Source organism: Pinus tabuliformis, chromosome 9, assembly GCF_031772625.1.
Source record: "Pinus tabuliformis cultivar Carrire ecotype Pingquan chromosome 9, CPIR1, whole genome shotgun sequence".
Classification (NCBI taxonomy): Eukaryota; Viridiplantae; Streptophyta; class Pinopsida; order Pinales; family Pinaceae; genus Pinus; species Pinus tabuliformis.
In genome coordinates this window covers 1,687,038,218-1,687,058,095 of record NC_142307.1, presented here as the reverse complement: position 1 = coordinate 1,687,058,095, position 19,878 = coordinate 1,687,038,218, and the positions used below count along the sequence as shown (strand labels likewise).

General features: G+C 35.8%; 2 protein-coding genes across 2 annotated transcripts; one reads left to right on the top strand and one right to left on the bottom strand.

Moving 5' to 3' along the window:
* Nucleotides 1-436: 436 nt before the first annotated feature.
* Nucleotides 437-1,171, top strand: LOC149155361 (cytochrome P450 94B3-like). Its single transcript, XM_089444409.1, has one exon. The coding sequence runs from the start codon at nucleotides 437-439 to the stop codon at nucleotides 1,169-1,171; it is 735 nt and encodes a 244-aa protein (XP_089300535.1).
* A 1,950-nt stretch (nucleotides 1,172-3,121) lies between these two features.
* Nucleotides 3,122-7,066, bottom strand: LOC149155360 (uncharacterized). The gene is made up of 2 exons (XM_089444408.1): nucleotides 6,421-7,066; nucleotides 3,122-5,997 (listed from the first exon to the last, which is right to left on the bottom strand). The coding sequence occupies exons 1-2, from the start codon at nucleotides 7,064-7,066 to the stop codon at nucleotides 3,122-3,124; spliced, it is 3,522 nt and encodes a 1,173-aa protein (XP_089300534.1).
* Nucleotides 7,067-19,878: the final 12,812 nt, after the last annotated feature.

Sequence of the window (19,878 nt, the reverse complement as noted above, 5' to 3'; positions counted from 1 at the left end):
TTACATTTGTACCCGACAATGGCCCGGGTCCATCCTCTGAAGTTGGGCAATAATTAGGAAGTCCATCACAACGTCACCTCCTACGACTAGTAACATCAGGTCTCTATCATTAGCAAATAACACACAGTTTCTGAATCCACTCAGCAGCCCACTGGAAATTGCGGATTCATAACCGTTTTGGTTCATCCATGTCATGACTCATGGATCATAGTCCAGGTTCAGAGAAGCGACCTACAGACTAAATAATTGCCATGCTCCTACTCGAACATTAATGGAGGTTTGTTTTTTCAGCGTATTTGGATGATCACTAACAGAGAGGCACTGTCTCGTTCATAGCCCCTATCTTTTTAGGAAAAGGGATATATCAGAAGGAGGAGCCATGAAACAAGTCTCAATCGAATTCCAGCAGCTTCCTCTTCTCTTTCATACCGCGTTTATGTTTGGCTTGCTCTCGTTTTGCATTTTCTGTACATATAAATGTCTCCTTAGCCGTTGTAGCAATCCCAAGTTGCAGGCCGTTTACGGTCCGAAAATCTATCCGGTGGTGGGTTCGTTGATTTCTTTATGGAAGAAGAGAGGCAACGGCCTGCTGCTGGAATGGTATGCCAGGATGTTGGCAAAGTCTCCTACACAGACCATCGAGGGAGTTCGGACGCTGGTAACCAAAAATCCCACGAATATCGAGCACATTCTCAAGACGCAATTCGATAATTATCCCAAGGGCGAATCCATGAGACTTTACCTCCCGGTTCCCTTCGACTCCAAGCACGCCCTGCACGAGGACCTCCTGCCAGACGGGACATTTGTGGGAAAGGGGAACCGGGTCACTTACCAGCCGTACGCCATGGGTCGGATGGAGACCCTCCAGGGTGCCGACTGCCTCCAATACGATGACGAAGGCGGAGTTCCGCAGAGACCCGTTCAAGTTTGCAGTGTTCCAATTAGGCGGAGTTCGCTTGTGTCCGGGCAAAGAAATGGCGTTTATTCAGATGAAATACATCGCAGCCTCCGTCATTTCAAAGTTCAGGTTGCGTCCACTCCATGTAAACCAAAATGCATTTCCACATTGAATGCACGGATGGTTAGTGGCCTTCCTTTTCTTGTTGACGAGAGGATACTTGTTTTTGTTGACGAGAGGATACTTGCAGTTGGTCCCCAACATGGATTGTGATTATATCATTGTTTCTTTGAGATGGATTGTTCCTATTTTCTCCCTAATATTTTTTAGTTTAATTTGTTGACAAAGATTAGTTGGAATTTAAAATTATAAATTTAAATTGTGAATTTTTTTTTTATTTTTTTTTGTAGGCTAAGGTGTTGTTCTCTTTTTTCTATTACTTCAAATCAAAATACATATCAAAATAAGGTTGCCTTCCACTCGCCCTCTTGAGGAAACCGAGTATTTAAGCCACCTGAAGTTCTTAATAGCCGCCCAAAAATAAAAGATCCATAGTTTGGTTGTCCAAGCTAAATACACTAAGCAGTCTTTCAGGTTTCTAGTCGTACTTACTTGCATATAACAGATTTCAACATCTAATACTTGGAACACACTGGAATTATCTATACTATGTATTTTCATCAAAATTAAAAAATATATATGAAATTACTCAGCTTCTGCCTGCTGGGTAGTCTCCTTGTTTGCATTCTGATTTCCTTCCTTTATCAGTTGCTGGATCTCGTCCAGCTTCTTCTCCTGCATCACCAAGGAAATCTGGATAATTTGGAGCTCCCTCCTCAGGTTGGGAACCCCCTGCGCAAGTTCAGCCATCTCTGTTGCAGCTTGCTCCAGAGCTTTGGCCAGCAATCTTTTCATTACCAAGTATATATGAAGGGACTGTTTAAATAAAGACATTCTGCCCCTAGTGTTACCAGGGTCGTGGAGAAGGAACTCCCAGTCCTCCATCTCGGAATCCGACTGAGCTTGAATGGCGTCTTCCTCCATATTCTGGATAATTCTTCTGATTCTGGGGCTCGTGTTCTGTTTATATGCCTTCTCTGCTTGCTGGATTTTCCTGTCTAGCGACTGGCTTGTCTTTTTGCCCGGTCTCCCCCTCTGCCCCCGTCGTCCTCCCCTTGCTCCCAGTCTCCCCCTCTGCCCCCGTCGTCCTCCCCTTGCTCCTCGGTACCTGCTCGCTCCTCTACCTCTCGTGCTGCTCGGTTCCGTCCCACTTCCAGCATGTCTGCTTCCCCTCCGTCTGCCACTCTGCCTTACCCTTCCTCCCCGTTGTCCCGGCTGCTCATCGTTGTTTTGCTGGTTCTCCCATCCTTCTACAGTTCTACTATGCTCCTTATCCCGTCTGCATTTATCTTGCCAGTCCTCCTCCTCCTCAAAATCATCGTAAACTTCATATATTTCTTCAATTGTCTCTTCCTTCGCAATCGCCTTGCCTTTTCTATCGCTTTCTCTGCCTACCTCGGCTTCCATTTCTTCTGTAATCCTTGCTCTCTTTCTAGTTTCCATGGCAGCCTCAGTAGGTTTTCGGCGTAACCTCTCTCTGTAACAGCTCACCACCTCCGTTCCTCTCCTTGCTCTTTGGGTTGCTAGGCAGTTTTCTTGCTGTTGAATCCCTTGTTGCCGCTCATTTATAATCTTTCTTTCCCTACTCCTCTTGCCTATCAACTTGGCCTTTTGATGCCACCTGTTGATTCGCCCTCTGCCTTTCCTATCAACTGTCCGACTTACTTCATTTCCATTTATGGATTCTGACATACCTCTTTTTCCTCCACTCCAATCACTTGCGTTAATTGTCTTGCTGCGAGGTGGTTTCTTCCTTCCTGTCGCCGTACACTCCTGCTGTACTACAGCATGCCTGTCCATGATATCCTTTCTTCGCCTTATCTGACATTCATTAAATGTCTGGGCTTGCCGATCCATCTCACCTGCCCGTCGCACGAATGCTATGATTCTCGTTTGTTGCTTGTTCATTGTTTTCATTCGTTGCTTGTTCATGGTCATAATTAATGATACTGGTCAATTCCTCCCACTCTCTGTTGGGCTGCACCGTTCTCCACTGATTGTCAATCTTGCCGCTTCGATCCTTGCAACCCCAATTCGCAAGGAAATCTTCCTCTCGGTTTCCACTCCTTTTCACATGATTGAAGATTTTATATTCAATTTTTTTCAGAAGGTTGCTATTTCTTGAATGATCCCTGCGATGCGCCAACTATTGGTGACCTGCTCCCAATTCTTCCCATTATTCAGTTTCTTGAGGATTTCAATTGCCATCTGGGAATCTCCTTCTATTTCCAGTTTTCTATAGCCGTTTCGGATCGCAATTCTCAAACCCTGGTGAATTGCCCATAATTCGGCTTCATTATTTGTCATCTCGCCACCCCACTCTGCATAGATCCATCTGGTGTTTCTCTGGCTATCTCGGAAGATTCCCCCGAATCCAGCATTACCTGGGTTCCCCTTTGAAGCCCCATCAAAGTTCAATTTCATAAAGTTGTCTTTGGGGTATGCAAACTTGTCGTGGCTTTGAGGTCTCGTAATAAATCTATCAATTTTTTTGTTATGCACCATTTCAAAATTCAAATTTAGGTTCTTTAGAATTTGCTCCTCTCCCTGGTCTGCTTTCCAGTCTTCCGCATCCCACTTCTCTACCAAAATTGATTCTCTAGTTAAGTTCACTACTCTGTCCCATATTGTTACCGTGTTTTTAGCTTTGTCTTGGAAAACTCTGCGGTTCCTTTCTTTCCATACCATCCAAATCATAAAACCGGCAATGAGATCCCAGGCCTTTCGGATTACTTTACATTGGAATTTTTCTTTCTGCCATTGAAAAATCACTTCATTTGTTTCTCTCGGAGACCTCTCAGGTTTCTGGAATAATTTCCCGATTTCCATCCACAGGTTCCTGGCATAAACACACTTGATTAGTAGGTGCTCTTGAGTTTCCGCTTCTTTATTACACAAGTAGCATTTTGAAGGCCCACTGAAACCTTTCTTTTGAAGTTTATCCCATGTCAGGATCTTATCCTTAGCTACTAACCATGCAAAGAGAGTAATTTTCGGCCACCAATTTTTGCCCCAGATGACCTTCCATTCTTGGTTTTCTTCAGCGGTTCCCTGATGGTCTGCCAGATAGTACGCCTCCTTGACCGTAAAGGATCCTTTCATAGACTTACCCCATCTGAGGATATCCCTACCCATTCGCGCTTTTACTTTCCTGGACTCTACCTCTTCCATGAACGCTTCCTGTTGTTCTTGATTTATCTCCATGCCCCATTCCTCTGGAGTTGTCCATTTCCGCCATATTCCATCCAGTTCGTTTTCTTTCCAATAATCTTTGACATATATACGATTGTCTCCTATCCTATCCTGTATATTCTGGATTTTTTGTATTCTGCACATTTTCTCCCTTTGTTGCCAATTCTCATCCCAGAATTTGGCCTCCCCTCCTTCTCTAATTTCCCAGAAAGCGTTCTTATCTACTATACCTCGATTTTGACGGGCTAGATCCCAGATTGCCGATCCCTTCGGGGTTTCCTGCATTCGGTAAATACTCTCTGTAGTATCTGGCATATCGTACTTGTGTCTCCATATTTGTTTCCATAGATCGTTGCCCCCTCTCAGCCATCGCCACCAAAGTTTTGCACCAAGCACCTTGTTGAGTTTGTCCGGATCGCGTAGACCCAATCCTCCCTCCTCCTTTCGTTTCGTCAGATGTTTCCATGATACTAAGGCCCACTTCTTCTGCTGGGACGAGCCTCCCCATATGAACTTCCTCAGGATTTCTCTGATCTTAGTGCATACCCCTTGAGGCACTGCCATAATCGATAGTGGATATATGGGGATTTCCTGTAGCACTGATTTTACGAGTACAATCCTTCCAGCAATGTTTAAGGTTCTGAAAGCCCAGCTAGTCACTCTATTTTTTAATTTCTCTAGGACTCCTTGCCAGTTTTTCTGTCTTTTAGAGTTGAAGTCCAAAACGTTTCCCAAGTATTTGGTTGGGAGGTTCCCTTGCTTAAAATCCAGCATCCTGGTCAAGTGGCTTTTAACTGGCTCTATGGTATTGAATATGAAGGTGCAGGATTTTTCTTTATTGATTTCCATCCCTGATGCTTCTGCAAATAAATCGAAGACCTTCTTCAGGTTTCTCACTCCTTTTACGGTTGGTTCCCCAAATAACATGATATCATCAACGAATTGCTGATGGGTTATTGGCAGTTCATTGCCCCATAGTCTTAGCCCTTTGATTTTATTTGCTGCTCTTTCTTTTTTAAGGTATCTGCCCAAGCCTTCTGCTGCAAGAATAAAGAGGAAAGGAGATAGGGGATCACCTTGTCTTATTCCTCTAGAAGCCTTGAAGATTTTCGAGGGGGTTCCATTGATTAAAATTGAGAAGTTTGGGGTTGATATAAGAGTGTGAACCCACTTTATCCACCTACTCCCAAAACCACAACTTCCCAAAATTTCTTCCAAGTATTGCCAATTGATCCTATCATAAGCTTTTGACAAGTCTAATTTAACCATCATTCCTTTTTGTTTCTTTGCCTTCAAAGAGTGGATTACTTCTTGAGTGACCACTAGACCATCTAGAATTTGTCGACCTTCTACGAACCCGGTTTGTTCAGGGGATATCAGACTATCTAGCAGGGGTTTCAGTCTTTTGGCCATCAGGGATGCAATTATTTTATAGATAACATTACATAGGGCAATGGGTCTAAATCCCTTGGCATCCTCTGAATTATCGCTTTTAGGAATCAAAGTGAAAAAAGTGGAGTTAAGAGTTGGCCATACCTTTTGGTTTATACGAGATTCTTCTATCAGATCCAGAATTTCCTTTCCCATGAAGTGCCAGCCCGCTTGATAGAAATCGACCGTAAAACCATCCGGTCCTGGCGCTGTTCCTTTCTTCATGCTCATCACTACTTCCTCCACCTCTTCCATACTAGCAGCTCTCATTAGGGCTCTATTCTGGTCTTCTGTAACAATTCTAGGAATTGTCGTGCAAACTTCCTTTATAGCTTCAGACCTGTCTATTTGAGGTTCTGTCAATATTCCTTTGTGATATTCCATCAACACTTTTTCAATCCCTTCCTGATCAACAATCCTCTCTCCTCTCTCGTTTTTGATAGAAAATATTCTGTTCCTTTGCCTGTGTTGTACCATTGCTTGATGAAAAAATCTAGTGTTCCTTTCCCCCTCCCTGAGCCATTTTATTCTAGATTTCTGTCTCCATAAGACTTCTTCCTGCTTTCTCCTCTCCTCAAGTTTTCCTAAAATTATCCCTTCTTTTCTGCTGCTTTCCTCTGTTCTCCCTTCATTTATTATCCTTTGTTGCAAAGCTTCCATTTCTTCTTCTAACTTCTGCTTTTCCTCCATGATATTTCCAAATTCTTCCTTGTTCCATTTCTTTATCCTTCCTTTTAGTTCCTTAAGTTTAAGTTGGAAGGTATGCATTTTTCCTTTACCCTGTACTGTGCTTTGCGACCACCATTCTTCCATTTTTTCTAAGAATTCTAGGTGTCTAAGCCAGAAGGCTTCAAATCTGAAGGGCTTCTTGCCAAGATTAGCCTTAATGTCCACTTCCAATCTAATCGGCCAATGATCAGAGCCGAGAGATGACATGATCTTTGCTTCTACGAAAACATCTCTGTTCATAAGTGTTTCTGATACTAAAAACCGATCTAGTCTGGATGCTATCTGATTTTCCCCCCCTCTCCTATTGTTCCATGTGTAGACTTCGTTGATAGTTGGTAAATCAACGAGCCTCAGACCATCTATCATATCATTGAACATTTCCATATATTGGTCCGTTTTCCTTATACCTCCCTTTTTCTCTTTTAGGGACCGGATTACATTGAAGTCCCCTCCTACAATCCATGCTGTCTCCGGGTGAAGTCTTCGAGTTGCTTGCAAATTTTTAATGAAGTTTTCTCTGTCTCCCAGAGTATGAGGACCATACACCCCTGAAATGATAACCCTTTCCTTCGTCCCCACTATTCTTCCCATGCCTGTAAGGATTCTGGTCATACTGGTCCCACTCTTGAAAATTATCTCATTTGGGTTCCACAATATTGCAATGCCTCCCGCTGAACCGACTGCATCCTGTCCCATGACTTCATATTGGAGTTTACTATTTTTTATTATTCCTTCCATCTGCTGCATGGTGATCTTTGTCTCTTGTAGAATCATGATGCTTGGTTTGTCTTTTTTTAGTTTCTCTTTCATATATCTCTGTTTACCCTTACTATTCAAACCTCTAATATTCCAGCTGATAATAATCATTTTAAACTTTTTTAGAGGAGTGGAAAAATACCTCGGAAAGAGGTATCACTTTACCTGAGTTTATCAATATTTCGCCAATTGTTTGTATCGTTTCATTCATTGTTTTCCTCCCTCTTTTCCTGCTGCTCTTGCCAGTCCCACCTATTCCAATCTGATCTTTTTCCTGTTCTCCTGATATGGTATCCTGTTTTTCCATATTCTTCCCATTCCTTTCTTTATATTTTTGAAAGGTCTCCTTATATAGTTGTTTTTGGCTGTTTGGTATGAATCTTTTGTCTAAGTTCTTCCATTCCTGAATTAGTTGTCTCATAATTCTTTCTTCCTCTGCCTCGTTTTCTTTCTGATTTTCCGTTTCCATTTGGGATTGGTCCGTTAGTATTTCTATCTTTTCAGCTGTTTGCCTTTCATACATTTCTCTTGTTCCTGTATCTTTTTCTCTGGTTTCCTTGATTATTTCCATGGGTTCGTTTTCAGGATCCTCTTCCTGTGCCACTTTTTCCTCGCCCTCTTCACTGTTGTCCTGGAGGATTTTGAACTTGTTTTTACTTTCAATGCTCAGTGACTCCATTTGTGTCTGCACCCTTATTCCTTATTTACCTGCTTTCTTCTTTCTGGTAACCTGTTGGAAGCCCTTATCATTCTCCTCGGTTCTCTCTGTTTCCCTTTGTTGTTCTTCTCTTTTCCTAGTGTATTCTTCTTCCTTATTCAAAGGGCATTGTCTGTATAGATGACCATACTCATGGCATCTTCTGCATCTGAAGGGGATATGCTCATAATCTAATGGCTGTTGCTAGACTTCATCGTGGTATTCCAGTTCTATGAATTCCAGCAGAGGTTCAGCTATATTCATGTAAACAAACAATCTTGCGTACGACGTATACTTATCTTTCTTCGTTGCTTCCACTACCTTGACAAAGGCACCGATCGTATTACTTATCCCTTCCATAATCTTAGGGTCCCAAAATTCCACTGGTAATCCAAACAATCTGACCCAGATCGGGGCTTCCAGCATCTTTTCATTGTCAGGATTGTATCTTTCTTCCCAGTATTTCATGAACAGTCCTGCGTTGTTCATGAAGTATGGTCCTTCCTCAAAAACCCTTTCTTTATCCCCCAGATTCGCAAATATTGCTCTAAAAAACCCTTTTGCTCCCAATTTTAGCTCTACATGCCCCTTTGGTCTCCATCTCTCGAAAATCCACCTGTATAGTTATTTTTCCGTGGGCCAATATCCTACGAACTTACAGATCAGTGCATGATCTTTCATATAACTGTTGTACTCCTCCAGCTTGTTGTTGGGTATGACGTATCTGGGTTTCTTCTGTTCCCTAGGTAAACACTTTCCTCCGGTCTTCATTTGCCACAGCTTGCCCATCACTGGTGCTTCTTTATTATTCTCCCTAGCCTCATTCTGGATACCGCTGCCGCTTGCCTCTCCTGCAACTATGTTCTTATAGGAGGGGATCTCTCCCCTCCCTTGCCGGTTTTCCATTATTGTGCTCAACACCCGCTGCTAGAGAAATTTCCGTCCCTGCGCGTGGTTTCTTGTTCTTCCCTCCACTCCGCTCCAACTTCCCCTGCTCTTTCCCCCTTCGCTCGCTCCTTTCCGAGATCCCTGCTATTCCACCTGCAAACCCTAGCCTGCCGCTTGCCTGGTTTCCATCGGCATCGTCCTCCGCCCAAATTGTGAATTTTTTACTATCCAAATATTATATATATATTTTTTTCTAGAATTTTGAATAAATATATGAATAAAAACCCAATTTAAACAATAACAAAACAAGATTTGATTAATTTTTTTTGTCCAATTCAAATAAAAAATTCCAAAACTTATAATAATTAAAAAACCACATTATATTATTATATTTTTATAATTATTAATTAAATAACATATATATATATATATATATATATATATATATATATATATATATATAATAAAAATAAAAACTTATATTAATATATATATATATATATATATATATATATATATATATATATAAAATAAAAATAAAAACTTATATTAATATATATATATATATATATATATATATATATATATATATATATAATACTAATTCTTATATTAATATTATTGTAATATGATAATTTCTATGTTTTAATTCTAATTATGCAAATTATGAAATTGAAATTTGAAATTTTAAAAATTAAATCAATAACAAAAAATATATTATTTTTATAATTTTATTAAAATTTAAAATTAACAATAAAATAAAATAAATTTAAATACTTAATTTTGGTTTATGGTAAAAAAGTTTTTGTCCTTTTTCGATAGTTCAATTGGTAATAGTCATTGAAATGAAATCACACAGAACTGGAAAGAAATTGGAAACCATGAAAATATAGTTTTACCAAACTTACAAAAACAAAAAAAATATATATATTAAATTGAATTTTTTTACACTACTATAAAAGATATATTAAATTAAATAAATTTGAAAATATTTAAACGTTAACCAAAATATTATAAATTAATAATAAGTTTATATATTTCATATAAAAATAAAGATAAAAAACCTGCCGTATAAAAAAAATGAAAAATTTATAAAATTAAATCAATCAAAATAATGATTTTTAATATTAAAATAAATAATATAAGAGAGATTTATTGTTTATTATTGATTTATTTTAAAAAATAAATAAATAAAATTTATATTTTAAAAATTGGATTAGTAAAATTTAAGAGGATTAAATATGCAATTAAAATACAAAAAAATATTTAAATTTCTTTAATTAAAAATTATAAAATATTTAATGTTTCTTTAACCAATTAATATTTTAAAAATATTAGCCCAATAAGATATTTGGTTGTTTGTTTTGCAAAAGACATAGACATGTTAGGTAAAACGTTATGCGTTTATATTTTATCCCCTATTTAATTCATGAACCATCTTAATTTTCAATTCCACTCATATATAGATATATTATTGTAAATTTTCAAAACTTACTATTAAATTATTATGATATAATTATTTAATATGATTTTTTTTTATATTGATAATTATATCATCTAAAATTAATTAATATATATTTATCTTAATCACAGATCAATAAGTATGAAATTTTTTGATATATTAAAATTTCATTTAGAGTGAAAAAATTTAAAAAGGGTTTGCACCTCAAGAGATTTAACCCCATCACCACTTATAATCTCTCACTGACTACTTTGATTTTATAGAGTACAAAAATTATATTTCCAATGCCAACAAATCTTCGCTAGATTTTAGACAAAACTAACCCAAAATATACTTGGAGGCAATACAAAATAGTCATATTATTCAAATATTTTAGCTATAAAAATTTTAACTTTATAAAATATATATATGAGACATTGAAATATTTTATTTAACATGGATATGGACATTTAACATATTTTCTTTATAAGTCATGTTGTCCATATTAATATATTATTTTTTATTAATATATTTTAAATATATTTTAATATTATTTAATTTTTCATAATAAATAATTTGTTTATTACTTTGAATAATCTTATTATTAATAAAAAAAATGGAATCACACACACATCTCATTTTATTAGGAAAAAAACTAAATATTATACTTTTAATTAACCATTTAAATATTTTACTATAATTAACACACACAAAGTTTATATTGAATTATGTTTGTTAACATAAATACTCAAAATTTTAATTAAATTTTTATATCACAGTATTTCTAAGATAAATATAAGTGGATTTGTTTTATTTATATATATATATATATATATATATATATATATATGAATTTTATATTAAAATATTTATAAGATCAATATAAGGTTTTCTTACTTACTACTTCATCTCTTAGTGTTGATATCAAATATAGACATCTAATATTTTATTTGTGGTTCTTAGAGTAAAAGTAATATATTTTTACCACATATCCTTCATATAGGGTTGTAATACCAAATACAAAATGAGTTAACACAATAAGAGTGGGTTAATAATGTTGTATAATTCTTTTAATTAAATCTAACCAATTATGTATGCTCACTTATATTTTGAGTATCAATTTTCTATCTCTAATTCATGAATATTTTAATATTTGTATCTTTTGTGAGTGTGAATAATTCCATTCATTCCTCTTAAGCACCCGGGATATCACCAATTGACAATCCATAAATAGATTTTGTTACAATACCATGTATTATCAATACCATTTGAGCAAAAGATCTTAACTCATTTCATATGATACTTTCTCATATGACATTTCTTATTTAATTACTCAATTTAATTAAAGGACAAAAATGTATCACTTTATTGTTAGTGTAGCCCCCTTATTGTTATTGTTATTCCCTTGCATTATTATTTTTATGTCGGCTCTGATTATATTGTGACCCATTAGACTCCTATATATAGAAAGGGAGTTATACAACCAGCTCACAAAATAGAGGAAGAGATATATCAACGACTTCAAAATTAGCCTCTTTGAGGGGGAAACCTCCTTTACATTACACAAATAAAAGATTCTTGGACGATACAAACAAAAAGGCCTCCTTTCTATATATAGGAGTTTAAGGGGTCACAATATATTCAAAGTCGACATAACAATAAGATTGTAAGGGCACAAGAATAACAATAGTGGGCTTCCATGGGGCACAATAATAACAATATGGGGACTACATGGGCACAACAATACAATAAGGGGGTTGCACTAATAAAAATAAGGGGCTACACTCGTAGTATAGGGACCTAACAAATAATAACAATATGGGGACTACATGGGAACAACAATACAATAAGAGGGTTGCACTATTAACTATAAGGGGTTACACTAGTATTATAGGGACCTAACATGCCCCTCTACTTCAAAAAAGTGTTTTTCTCAATGCCTGAGTAGTTATGGATGCCTCTGTATAAAATTCTCATCCTCCCATGTGAAATATTCGTCAAGTTCTTCCACTTTATGAGATACTCTGAAATTGATCGATTTCATAGCTGTCGGGTTGTTGTTTCTATGACTGCTTCAGGTTCTAATATGATTTTTCCTTCCTCGTCAAGTTTTGACAATATTGTTTGAACTAGGAGCTTGTCACGTATAACCTTCTTTAAGCATGAAACAAGAAAAAATGGGTTCACTAGGGAAGATGCAGGAAGCTCCAATTTGTATGCCATAGTACCAATCTTTTGCAACACCTTATAAGGACTGTCGTACATTGGTGATAATTTATTATCCTTGTTAGCTTGCTAGGTGTTTCTATTTTCTTGCTTCAAGCCATTTTTGAATCAAACAATGATATTTATGCTTCACAATGCCCCTCAAATCACTTCAAATATATTTTTCTAACAAAACTTATGAAAGTTTTTTGTTTTAAAGACACTCCTTTTTCTTGCTTTGTAGGAGCTCAATTTTGAATCTGTTGTATCTCCATAAATTTGGATCTCGATGATCTGAAATTTGATCCTGTGGTAGCCCTCTGAGTCTTCTTTCGAATGCTGCAAGTTAGAACAAATTTCAAATACCAAATGTTACATGATTTCATAGAATCTAACATTGGATTGAAGACTCGCCATATTCCAAAGATCGATATGTGGAAGTTTGATGCCAAGGATCCCGTAACATGGATACTATAGATGGAGCAATATTATGATCTCCATAATGTGCAACACACATAAAAGGTACATATTGTAACTTTATATTTAGAACCAAATCAGTTTGTATGGTATCGGTGTCTTTGTTCTCGTAAACCACTTTTCACTTAGTTATTTTTTACAGAATAAATGATAGCACATTATGAGGAGAGAAAAACCATCTCTAGCCTATTGATAAATCTCAAACAAAATGGTTCAATGGTAGAGAACATTGAGTACTTCCAAAAATTGAATATAAGGATAAATGATATTCCAGAGGAGGAAATGATTGATTTCTTCATAGCGACTTTAAAGGATAACATCAAACATGAGGTTCACTTTTGGGAATGTGATTCATTGGAGAAGGCATTCAGGTTGGCAAGAAAAATTCAAAGAAAAATTATGGAAACAAGGAAGCCTACCACTTACAACTATAAAGATGGAAGTGTTGCTTCTCCTAGCCTTCCACAACCTACAAGTTTGACACCACAACAAATGGAAGAAAAAAGAACAAAAGGGCTTTGTTACAGTTGTGATAGAAAATATAATAAAGGTCATATGTGTGATGAGAAGAAATTAATTTACATTGATTATAAAGAGGAGGATGAAAAAGAAGTTGAATTAAGGGGTATCGTAGGGAAAACAAGAAATAAAATCAGCTCTAATGGCATGACAAAGCTTCTAAAGAAATAAACAATGTGACGTAATTGCACAATTATGTTCACTAGAGGTTAAAACATCGAAATCATCTATTTCTCCATATCTCCAAAAAGTATTTGACAATCATTCTAAGGTTCATCCAGCAGAAGATGACATCGAGCATCGAAAACAAGTTCTCCAACTCTTAAAGGATAACCTCACTTTGGCGTAGAATATAATGAAACAACAGGGAGATCAACATTGTACCAAAATAAGTTTTGATGTAGGTGACTGGGTATTGTTATAGCTATGACCATAAAAGCAATGTCCCTCAAGCAAGCTAAGAAGGATAATGAATTATCACCAAATTATTATGGTCCTTACAACGTGTTGCAAAATATTGGTATGATGACATACAAATTGGAGCTTCGTGCACCCATTTTTCCATGTTTCATTCTTAAAGAAGTTTATACGTGAAAAGCTCCCAATTCAAACAATATTTCCAGAACTTAATGAGGAAGGAAAAACTCGTATTGGAACCTGAAATAGTCACGGAAACAAGAACTCCACAGCTATGAAATCGATCAATTTCAGAGTATCTCATCAAGTGGAAGAACTTACTCCTTGAAGATTCCACATGGGAGGAAGATAATTTTATACAAAAGCATCCATAAAGCGTTGAGGACAACACTTTTTGGAAGGAGAGGGGCATTTTAGGTACCTATAATACTAGTGTCTTTGCTCATTTTTATTGTTAGTGTAGCCCCCTTATTGTTATTGTTGTGTCTATGTACTCACAATATTGTTATTATTGTGCCCCTTAGAAGCCCACTATTGTTATTTTTATGCCCATACATGATTATTTATATGTCGGCTCTAATTATATTGTGATTCCTTAGACTCCTATATATAGAAAGGATGTTATCTCATTTGAATCATCCACGAATTGTTCGTTTGTGTAATATAAAGGAGGTTTCCCTCTCGAAGAGGCTAATTTTGAAGTCATTGATCTATCTCTTCTTCTATTTGTGAGCTGATTGCATAACAGATGATCGAACCTTGAGAGATTGAATTTCGACAGAATCAAAATCTCCAGAAGAATTGACCCAGAGATGGTTCCATATTTTATGATTCAAAGGACCCATAATTTATTTCATTATTAAAAGGAAATGTTATCCTTTTAGATATTTTTTCCCTAATGGTTCTTCTCAACTTCATGTTAGGCAGGAGAAAGACAATCAAAGATGAATTTATTTGACAACTATTTATGAAAAATTGTACCATTTGAAACCATGGTGGTTGCAGCATGGATTAAAGGGAAAAGCGTTACCAGAAGGATGATTAATCCTTGGAACAGAGCTTGTCAAAATGGGAAATCTCCTCAGATGGTACGAAGGGATAACCCTTAACAATATCTTCTAATAAATTGGAATGAGACTCCTTGCATTCGACTGTCCGACAGAAATCTGAAGTCACATGTAGAATTAAACTATATAAATAAAGTGAAAAACTAAATTGATGTCGCTTATACTCTCAACAATACCATACTAGGATTGAAGCTAGAATATATATATATATATATATATATATATATATATATAGATGTGTGTGTGTGTGTGTAATTATGTCAATCATAATCAAATGCAATGGAAAATTATAATACCAAATTTAAAATTGGAAAAGTAAGTACTAAAGCGATAAGTGTCTGCGTGAGAGACAAATTTTATATTGACCATGAAACAAACTATACATTGTGCTGGGAAGGAATTTGAGATAACAATTCCATTTAAATTCATAAAACATAGAAACATCAAAAATAAACTATGTGATTAGAGTACATCACGTAATTGTAGGGGATAACTTCGATTCATTGCCCGAATATATACAGTTGCTAAAACATAATACATTCGAAAATAGTAGCAATTCCAATTCCTACTTTTACAGCTATACAAGCCAAAAAAGAACTTGAATTGAATAGTTAGCAAAATCAAAATGAAATTATTTCGCCTACACTTGCATGACCTATTTAAGAAGTAGTAGTATGTAGAACCGACATGAGCGAACTATAGGAAGTTAGTAGATCGAAGATAAATTTTAGTCTTAATTGAATCTCGAATTGAAGAGCATATGCATGAAAATGTCAACATTACCTTCCATAGCATAATTGATAGTTAGAAATATTTCATGATAAATTAGGGAACATAAACTACACATAAAGAAAAAAGAACCCATATAAATTTCACAGATTACCTATTGAAGGCAGATTGTTGATTAACAACTCTCTCTCTCCTCGAAAAGAATTGCCACAAACAATCAGGGTTTGTGGTGGTAGTGCTGCAGTTATGGGAGTAACCAAAATATTACACAAGAACACTTTAGAATAGTAATTTACAGGGGTATCTGTACACACATCGAGCATAGAACAACTTCCCATGACCATGCCCAAACTGCAAATTGTATCATGTTTAAATAATAAAAAATGTGAATTGGGAAGAAAAAACTAAATTTATACTTCCAAATCATTAGGAAATATCTACTAGGGTCATTTCCACTGAAGGGACGAAACAAAGGGTTTTACCTATAAGAATATAAAAATAAATCATCCCAGAAAAACCTTGGTTGGAACATGAGCTAACCATATCAACGTGACTCGATACGACCTTAGTCATCTAGAAGCAAAGAAGAAAAACAAACCTAATTTTTTGAGCCAATAAAATTCATATAAGAAGGTAAGAAAAAGTATAAGTGTTGTATATGTATTCTTACCAGTGGAAGGTGAGGGTTAGAATGTGTTGAAGAGGTGACGACAACAAGCTGGAGCGAAAGCATAGCTGCTACCTGTCTCCTCACTCTCATGGCGGTGCTATTAAGGTTTGACACCAAGGAAGCCAAAGAAGTGCGAGGAGAAATAACGTGAGGTCTCCATGGTAGGGTATGTGGTATAGTTCATCCCAATCGAGAAACTATGTGAATTCCTCTATATTAACTAAGAAATGTTCAAAGGATAGGTTAACTCAAAAATGGAAAAAGAAAAATCAGATAGGAAGGTTTAGGGTTTCAGGAATCACACAAAAAATAATTGGATCATGCCAATCCATCCTGATTATTGACCGAAACCGAGAAACCCAAGTCTGAACTTCCATGTGATGTGCACATGGCATTCGATGCGTTGTCCTAAGGGGATTGGCCATTAGTTTTTCCAGGCATTTAATTCTCTACAACATTTGAAATTTCATGCAATGGAAAGTTTAAGAAATTTATTTGGTTATGTATAACTTGGGGATGCATTTTAACCAATATACATACAAGCATTGCTTTATACTAGTAACAGAATGACTAACTATGAGAACTTTGGGAAGACATGTGCCCAATAAGTTTTTATGACCTCACGACCATAATACCAAAGGACAAGTTAATTAAATGGACCAAAGAAGTAGACATTATAAAAGGAAGAGCAGTAAATAGAGAAAATATCACATCGTTTCCATTAATATTAAGCTTATTGAACAATGTATAACATAGTTTGAATCTCATAGTAAACTCTCTTGGTGTTATAGCAGCCATTTATATTAAGGGTAAGGCATAGGGTCTATGTGGAATCACAAACAAGGTAGAAAGGAAGGGAAGTACATCATACGTTTATGTCTAATATCAAGTAAGGAATTTGATGTTTTAATTTTTTTCATGGAAAAAAAAAAGAAATAATAAATGGAGTGATGGATATCATTTCAAAAACTAAATAATAGAAGACAATATTATTTACTATGAATACAATTTACAAAAAAAAAAATTATAATAGTGAAGAGGTGTGTGACATGTGGAATTAGAGTCCAGTTCTAGAACTGGGCCCACAATGGACCATCACAATTATATATATATATATCTATATATATATATATATATATATATATATATATATATATATATAGATATAGTATTGAAAAATATTGATAGCAGGGACATAAGTGAAGCAGATCACTAGAGCATAGAAGAGGAATCTCCTCCAACAATAAAAGATGGTGAAGAGATATATGTTGAGATGGGAGGACGAAGCACTCCACCAAACTCTTATTTTACGGAGGTTATAGAAAACTTGCAACAAGAATTGTCTCATATTAGAAACAAAAATGAACATCTTTTGAGGACTAGTGAGGAGCAGGAACGAATAATAAGGGAGTTGACTGGGAATTCCAGCCGCAGAAGTGTAGAACCAGGAGGGTTGAAAAGGAAAGAGGCAGGAACAGAGTCAGAGAAGTCTGAAAGTGTAGGGGAGTCAAATAAGACGTATCCAAAATCACAGAAGAAAAAGAATAAAATGGAGTTGCAGGAAGAATTTAGAAAAATCAAACCCCCTAATTTTGATGGGGGTGAAAGAGGAAGATGCAGAATCTTGGCTTCTTAACATGATCAAGTAATTTCAGGTATATGAGTATGAGATTAATTTGAAGGCCAGACAGGGTATGTATCAGCTGCAGAGAAAAGTTACTCTCTCGTGCGAAGAGGCTAAAAGTGTACATCTATTGGAAGAGAATACGGTTTCTTGGGAGGAATTTCAAAAATGGTTTAAATCTCGGTACCTGAGTGAGAGATACTATGATGACTGTGCTAAGGAATTCCGCGAGTTAAGGTTGGGAAAACTAACTATGCATGACTTTGTAGAAAAAATTACAAACTTATTATAGTATGTACCTTATATTAAATAAGAGAAAGCTAAAGTACACATATTTTTGAACTATTTACTGTCACCTTACAAAGAGTGGATTGAGTTTGACAATCCTATGTTCATGGATGAAGCAATAAGAAAAAATAGATTGTGTTATCAAAAATTCAAAAATATAAGTGAAGGCTCAAAACCGTGGCAAAGTAAGAATACAACCAAGTTTGCCATTAATGTAAAAAAATAGAATCCTCCATATCTTAAAATTTTTGGAAAGGATCACCAGAGAAAAATTTTTAGTAAGGGAAGTATAAATCAACCTTCTTAGTCTCACACAAGATCAAAGCCCATGAAATAGAACAAGAAACATAGCATGGTGGGAAATTAAAGGGAACCACTAAAGTGTTGGGGCTATGGTGAAACCCACTTGTTAAGGGTCTTCCCACACAATCTGCGATCTATTCAAAATATTCAAGTTTTCCATTATTTGACAATTGTAAATGATGTTGCGATAAATATTCCCAGAACCACTGCAGCACTTGAGGACAGGCATGAACAGAACAAATTTACTATGATTGATATTGAAGGTACCATTCTAAATTAATATGTTTATGTTTTAATAGGTCCCGAGGCAAGATTGAGTTACATTAGCCCCCAAACTGTGGAAAACTGGAAATTGAAATCTGAAAAATTCTAGAATACATGGTTGGTACAGTTAGCAACTAGTACCAAACGAAGGATAACCCATCAAGTAAGACAATGTCATGTGGAATTAAATGAGTACTCCAAAGAAGTGGATTTAAACATTCTTCCCTTAGGATCTTATGATATATTAATTGGCATGAATTGGTTGGAGAAACAGGGAGATGGCATAAACTATTTTGAGAAAATAATGAGTTGTGTGGGTCAAAATGGACAACCCAGATTAATTAGAGGAAAATGAAAACCAATAACCATCCTACAAATCTCAGCTTTACAATTAAAAATGAATGCAAGGAAACGATGTCAAGTATACTTGGTGGAGGTGGAAACAAATGAACTTGTTATCAAAGAGTTTCAAGAGGTTTTTCCATAAGAAATCGTCGGGTTACCTCCTCATAGAGATATATATTTCTCTATCAATTTAGTACCAGGTTCTACCCCCATGTCTAGAGCTCCTTATAGAATTAGCATACAAGAATTATTAGAGCTAAAAATGCAGTTACATGAACTACCAGATAAGGGTTACCTTAGAATTAATGTCTCACTATGGGGCTCCCTATGTTATCTTTTAAGAAAAAGGTTGACACATTTAGAATGTGCATCGATTATAGACAGCGGAATAAGTTAACTATGAATAATAAATATATATTGCCATGAATTGATGACTCATTTGATCAAGTAAGGGGAGCCACTGTATTCTTAAAAATCTATTTAAGAACTTATTATCATCAGTTGCGGATAAAAGATGAATATATTCACAAGACGTGCTTTAAAAATGTGGAGACACTATTTGTTTGGAAATATATTTATTTTGGTGACATGTCACATCAGTCTGAAATATTTAGTTAGCTAACTTGATTTAAATGCTAGACAAGAAAGGTGGTTAGCTTTCCTTAGTGAGTTTGAATTTAATATAAAACACATAAAAGGAAAAGAGAACAAGGTCACGGATGCCCTAAGTACACATGCTCATGCTTTGATAGGATGTTTTATGAGTATCATTAGTACAAATATTGGGGAACAAATTAAAAATTCACTACAACAAGATC